Source organism: Cyprinodon variegatus, unplaced genomic scaffold (genome assembly GCF_000732505.1).
Source record: "Cyprinodon variegatus isolate N-32 unplaced genomic scaffold, C_variegatus-1.0 Scaffold1014, whole genome shotgun sequence".
Lineage (NCBI taxonomy): Eukaryota > Metazoa > Chordata > Actinopteri > Cyprinodontiformes > Cyprinodontidae > Cyprinodon > Cyprinodon variegatus.
In genome coordinates this window covers 196,749-203,715 of record NW_015151467.1, presented here as the reverse complement: position 1 = coordinate 203,715, position 6,967 = coordinate 196,749, and the positions used below count along the sequence as shown (strand labels likewise).

At 41.1% G+C, this 6,967-nt stretch overlaps 1 protein-coding gene across 2 annotated transcripts in view; it reads right to left on the bottom strand.

The window, feature by feature from the left end:
- Positions 1-1,313: 1,313 nt before the first annotated feature.
- The window catches only part of adipor1 (adiponectin receptor 1), a 9,391-nt gene continuing 3,737 nt past the window's right edge, over positions 1,314-6,967 (bottom strand). For both annotated transcript variants that reach the window (XM_015399461.1, XM_015399462.1), the window contains exons 4-8: positions 6,019-6,190; positions 5,725-5,911; positions 5,054-5,241; positions 4,669-4,862; positions 1,314-2,019 (exon numbers count right to left, since the gene is read on the bottom strand). In XM_015399461.1, the coding sequence (XP_015254947.1) occupies positions 1,891-2,019; positions 4,669-4,862; positions 5,054-5,241; positions 5,725-5,911; positions 6,019-6,190 (870 nt within the window). In that variant the 3' untranslated portion in view covers positions 1,314-1,890. The remainder of the gene's footprint in view (positions 2,020-4,668; positions 4,863-5,053; positions 5,242-5,724; positions 5,912-6,018; positions 6,191-6,967) is intronic.

The window sequence follows — 6,967 nt, the reverse complement described above, 5'->3', positions numbered from 1 at the left end:
GATTTTCACAGTTTACTTACAAGAAAAAACCGGTACAAACTAAACTGGAGGGTCGGATCTGTGACAGAATGATTGATGTGACGCAAAGTGCCGCTTTACAGCAGCTGGTCTGGAGACATTTTTTTTTTTTATCATAATCTGTTAATTTAAACAAAATTTAAAAGTAAAATAAAATCAGGTGTTTATGCATTCATTTTATACATTGAATTTCTAAATAAAACGGTAAATTTTTTTCCATTAAAATCCAATGTGTGTTTTTTTAAGTAGAGAACAACAATCATTCAGTTTGGTATATAGACAATTTCCTGATTCACATATTTCATAAAACACCTGAACTGACTCTTTACTAGATGCTGAATATATCAATGTTTGTGTGTCTAAATGTAGAGCAAGAACAAAAACACAGCATTACCTTACATGTGGAAAAGAATTTATTAAATAATTTTCCAATATTACCATTAATAAATATTTAGATTTACATTTCAAAGAAATGTATGATTTATCACTTTCTACACAGAACATTACACAAAGTCAGGGATACTCATGTTTAGTAATAAAGCCTGGATAAGATCATCTAGAAAAAGGAATCTTTAACAGCATTGTGTACAACCTATGAATGGAACCGCAACTTTATTAATGATTTGATTGTGTACATGGCGAGAAAACGAGAAAACCCCACATCCTGGATGCTCCTTTGACTTTTGAGATGGGCCGTTTCTTTTAAAAACATTTCCGTTGGCCTAAGGCACAGGAATACGCAAAGTTTCTATCGATCATCCAGAAAGAATTATTAAACCTCAGTTTGAACGCTTTACTGCCTTGAATTTAATCCGCTAAATTAAGGTGCGCTAAATAAATACCCTTGACGTCTGAAATAAAGCAGAAAACAAAAGATCTCCAGCTGGCTGGGATTGTTTGATGGCCGATTCAGATCCGTACGTTGGTCTCAGCTCAGGAGTTTCTTCCTAATTGATCGGCGATGGCATGTAGGCTTCAACCTCATCCGACCTTAATTAGCTTCGCTCATCGTTTTGCTTTCTTTTCTTACACAGCATCTTCTCTGTTGCATTGAACAGTTACTAAATAATCAGGTTTGGATGTTTGTCAAACATCCAGAACTTTCTGTTTTAGATTAATTTTAGCAAAGATTTGATCAGAAATAATGAATTGATCGGATTCTTAAATAAAACCTGTGCACATTAATCGTCTCGACTCGGAATAGACTTATCTGGAGTGCATACAAGAAACAATATAAAAACACTGGAGTTTTCTACTGAGTGGGAATTTAGGGGTTTAACTGTTTTTTTTTTTTTCATTTATTGCTGAGAAGCCAAACATGGTTGATTTCAATACATCTGGTGACAACCCTCCAGGTTTGTACTCCTTACAGGATGGCATCTGTTCCCTCCAGCCTCCACGCCGCTGCAGACCCTCCAACCGTCCTCCACAGGTGAAGGGGAACGACTTGCACTTTGTGCCGTCTCCTCTAGCATGAATAACATCACCCTCTGAACCCTTTTTGTGCAACTGTAACAGACCATGGCGAGGTTCAGGGTAACAGAGAGTGTTTATGAAGAGGTTATCTATCAGACTTGGAAAAAAATCCCACTTTAACCCTAGTTCAAAACACTATCTTTAACACTTATCTGATGGTTGTCAGAGTAAAAACGTAATTTCTGTTCCCTCCACAGAACATTGGCTAGTAAGTGCTACTTTACTGGAGCAAAAAGAGCCAAAGCAGAAAGACCACTAAAACCCAAAGAAGTAAGCAACCCAGAAGGACAGAAGGAGCAAGAAGAGACTATACTGATGTCCAGCAGCATTTTGCATGTGTGTGTGTGTGTTTATGTGGGTGTGGCTTTAAAGTAAAGTGAGTCACAGTTGGGGCTTTCAGAGCAGAGAGTCATCTGTGCATCCTCCTTCGAGGCCGTAGCGGAACTCCTGCAGGTTGGAGACGCCGTAGAAATGAATGAAGGCCGCTGCCACGACCAGAACGTGGAAAATCTGATGGGAGTGGAACTACGGAGAGAGGAAAGGAAATCTGTCAGTGCAACAAGGACGATAAAAACAGATGGCCATTTCTCACTATGTGTACTTGTGCGTTCGTGAAACGTCATCAGCCTCAGCCCTACTACTGTTCCAAAAACAAGACCAAGAACTGACAAAGTCCTCGGATATTGTTCTCGCCCCTCCCTCTTACCCAGCATGCATCATCAGAGCAGACTTGTCCGTTCTTGAGATTGACAGCTGTCCCAGCATGCACTGCGGCAGCAGCAGCTTCCAGATTAGCGCCCTCAGAGCTCAGAGTATTAAGTTAAAAGTTCTCTTTTCTGTTGCTGTTGTTCAATAAAAGTACATTTTAAGATAATTTAAGGCGAGATTATTATACTTTTAAGCGTCACTATATGGCCTAGGCTTGTCCCGATCCGATCCACGTATCGATATTGGCAAAAAAATGCGTATCGGCAAAGCATGTAAAATGCCGATCCAGACTGCCGATCCAGTTTTTAAAAAAAATCCGGTCCGTATTTTCCAGTTTCGCCGATTGAAACGATCCATTCCACTATTTTGGGCCAGTGTTTCCCTGTTTTGCATTTTTATTAAAACTTACAGTAATACTTGCACCTTTAACTGTTTACGGTTTTACTGTTCACTGTGCAATTTCAGATTGCTATTCATAATTTTGTCCAGTTTGTGTTTATCTCTTAATAAACAGGTAAGTTTGTTGTTACCAATCATTGTGTTTTATTCAATCTCACCTAATTTAGCTGGCTAGATGTTATCAAGGGTACGAAAACCCTTTTCAACATGAGTCTTACAACTAAGGCTAAATACTTTAACTTAAACTTAAATACATGCTCGGATAGGCTGGTATCGGCCAGTATCGGTATCGGATCGGAAGTCCAAAAACAATATCGGTATCGGATCGGAAGTCCAAAAACAATATCGGTATCGGATCGCAAGTGCAAAAACCTGGATCGGGACATCTGTAATATGGCCCATTTACTGCGTAATAAAAAAAAAAAAGTTCTGATGTTGAGAGGACCGCAGCAACCAGTGGACCTCTGAGGCTAGCAGCAGCCAGCGCTAACGTTAGCCTGTCTGCAGCAGCGCTCTCTCTGCATAGCCGTGTGTGCAGGACCGCTGGCTCTGATGGCGAGTCTTTTGTTTTATTTGGCAAAATATTCATTTGATTTGTGTTCATCTGACTGTGTTCATTATTATTCCCCAAATAAATGAAAAAAAAGGAAGAATTTATTATTATCTCGAGGCTATTAGTAACAGGAGTTGAAATGCAGCTCCAGACGAGCTTAGCGTGTGGTGATGTCATCAGTACGCTTCTGTTCCAATTGACCCAGATTGATGCTGCGTGCTCCCGTTCTCCTAGAGTCCACACTTTGCTGTTTTTCTCAAGAACATATTTGGTGAGGACACGAGTCCGTACTTGCATTCTTGCAAATTGAGAAAGGGACAGATATTTTTTTCCCTTTAGAGTGAATGTCCATTCCATTCCACTGCAGAACAGCTGGGATCTGCAAACGTCTGCAGTCTTTCTGAAACTCTGTGTAGTTAGCACACAGCAAAACCAGGAAGACGGTTTTAGTAATAATGACCACATCAACACAAAATGATACTTAGAGACGGATAGAGGGTTTTTAAGGTCGATATGCACTAACGGCTCCACATATGGTGTAATTTTGGTGCCACCGATCTGAGCGTGCAAAGAGAACAACGTCCATCGTTTAAACTTACGCCCTCGCTCAAAAGCTTCACAGGATTAACTGATGTAATTTCATTTACAGCCGTTTGACGCTTCTTCGCTGGGCTCATACCGACATTCTCTTTGTTTACGTTTCTGACTGGATCGTTGATGTCAGGTGATTAGACACATGCTGCAGTGTCTTAAAGGAAAAGTACGGTCACATTCAGAATTCAAACTTCTAAAAGTACTTTAAATATGAAATTATTTAATACTGATCAATAAATGATCAGTGTTTTTAATTAAGAATAATTTTAATTTGAATGTGCTTTACTGGAGGCATCCATGTTTGTCAAACAACACTACTGCCACCTACTGGTTACTGGAAATCTTCAATAATTGTTGTTGATTGCAGATGTGTCTAGTAGTTCCCACTGGTTTTGCTTGTAAAGCGGGGAGAATGGCGCTAGGCTTACCGCACCATGACGTCACTGCTGGAAGATGTCAGGGGTGAGGTGTTACTATATTTGGGCAAAAATGGCCGCTCCCAGACACTCTCGACAAAAATTATTGTTTTCATTTTTTTACTGATTAACGCTAAATTCATTAAATCACAGCAAACGTATTAGTTTTAGGTATTCAACTGAAAAAACATCAGAATTAAGTTTATTTTTTTTACTGACATGGGGAATTTTCACAGGTTATCGAGGTATTGATGGAATGACGGTAACGGTAAAAATCTTTTTTATCCCCCAGCCCTACTGACACAGACAGACGTCTGATGACTGAAGCATTGCATTCATTCAAACGACGAACATGAGAAATAGTTCTGCTGTGAACTGAGCCTAAGTGGAGAAACTGTGCTGCTTTTAATCGCTGTTTAAATGAGGAAAGTTTATCAGCTGTTTACAATGCAAATACAGTGTAGATTTTGTAAATAGCTATCATATGTTAGATTAGACACGCACCCAGATGTCACACTTTCCAGGGAAAAAGCGTTCGGGGATTCTGGCAGCGTACAGACCGGCGCCGGTGATGTACATGGCACCCATCAGATAAAACCAACCCATCTGTCCGACCGTGGTGGCCTTTACAAAGCCTTCCTCGATGGTGAAGTGCATGGTGGGGACGATGCCACTGAGTCCAAGACCCATGAAGACGCCTGAACACAGAAGACATTAAAAAAAATTATACAAGGCAAAAGGAAAACTTTTATTTATTTTTCTTTTTACAAATAATGATTCCTCACATTCCCTTTCCAAGTACAAAACTCTACTTCTCCAACCATGACGCCAAAATAAAAGCATCTGTGTGATAAACCCAGGGCTATACCCAAACAAAACGCCACCTCACCTGCTCTGGTTGGCCTGTGGCGGGGGGTTGCAAATCTGTCCCACTGGGCGACTATGATGGCAGCGATGCCGAGAACGCAAACAATGGTGAGGTAGATAAGTCGAGGCTGAGGGGAGCAATAGAAGGAGTAGTAGAGCCAGGGCACGAAGGAACCCATGATGAGGAGGGCGATGCCCGAGTAGTCGAGCCTGAGGAGAGAAAGTGTGACAGACGTGATCGTAACGAGGCTCCAAACAGATACAACCATCTGAGATCAAAAAGAAGACGGTGAAACAACATTTTGTTCATCATAAACCCAACTAGTCCTTTCAGTTTTAGCTTTCCTGCCTGGATCTTTTCCATCAGTTCATTGAGTGTCAGATAGTCTGCTCCACACAGGCGTCTTGTTGTGTGACCCAGTTTGGGTCCGGCTCGAGCTGGCAGGCAGATGGCCTCGTGCTTCAGCACCGCTGTGCAGCACAGCGTGTTGTTCTGATACGCAGTGTTTGCTTTTCTCCAGATGTACTGTGTTTGGTCTCTGTAGCAGGATGTTTTTCAGATGCGACCTTGGAACGCTAAAGCTAGGCTGCTAAGTTTCTCTCAGTGGACACATCTGTTTAGTCTTTTACAAATCATACTATATATGAAGCTTTAGCGTTCACCAGTAGCTTTCCAGCTCGGTAATTCCTTACTTGGAGAAGGTGCGAGAGACTTTTTCCGAGTGGCAGTAGACGGTATGAAAAAGCCAGGAGAAGCTGAGGCAGAGGACTGCTCCCAGGAAGAACATCCCAAACACAACCTTCTCCTGCAGAGGTGCCATAAAATACATGTTGGGGCGCAACATGGTTAAAGTGCCCAGACAAACGAATAAGATCAACCCTGAGAAAGGAAAGAAAGCTTTAGGAAATTGAGGAATTGGTGACAACTGAAATGGGAGGATAATCAAAAATAATGGAGAGAAACTGTCAACGCGTTTTCCTGCTCACCTAACAGATGAGTCCAGATGTTCCCCGTCTCTGTGTGAATTCTAAAGATGCTTCCGAAGCAGGCCCTGAACGAAGGCATGGGAGGCCGGTGTCCGTGCAGCAGGTAGTCGTTGTCCTTCAGCCAATCCGGCAGGACATGGAAGGGGATGACCCTCCAGCGACCCTCCCAAACCTGCAGAGCAGCAGCCATGATTACTGGAACATGAAGCTAGCTTTATAATCCATGTATGAGGACATGTGCGCCTATAGCGACAATGGCGCCCCGCCAAAATAGGCACATTACATTGCATAGTCAATATAAAGTAAAGTCTATAAATCATGTAATATAACATTAATACAAAGTTAATGTGTTAATGGAGCATAATAATACAGATGTGCCAAAAGTGCAAAACTGATGATCTACATGTAATATACATGTATTGCTTACATTGTTACGGTAATTACATCTTGCATGTCTGATAACATATGTTATTTATATATATATATCTTTTTTCCCCATCAATATAACATGTAATTTGTTTCAGCTCATTACTTTTTCAAATGAGAAATACAACTAACACTACAAAAACGACAGCATCATTTACTTAATAAAGAATTACTACATTGACATTTTACAGTGAATTACTTTCTATTTACTCTATTTTCTTACGTTAGACACAATGGCTAATTTAGTCAATATCTTTAAGTCAGTCCAACATAGACGGACTAATGTTACCCTCAGTGATGGGACTAACGGCGTTCAAAGTAACGGCGTTACTAACACCGTTACCTTGTTTTACTATAACGCAGTTACCATTGCAGACACCCCGTTACTGCGCGTTACTCAGGTCGCACAATTAACCTTTTTTCATGATAGGACTCGTGCGCAGCTGCGTGAAGCTGACACCCCACCCACGTCAAAAAACTCTGCAAATAGACTGAATGGTTAGTGCAACGTTAGTGCAACGTT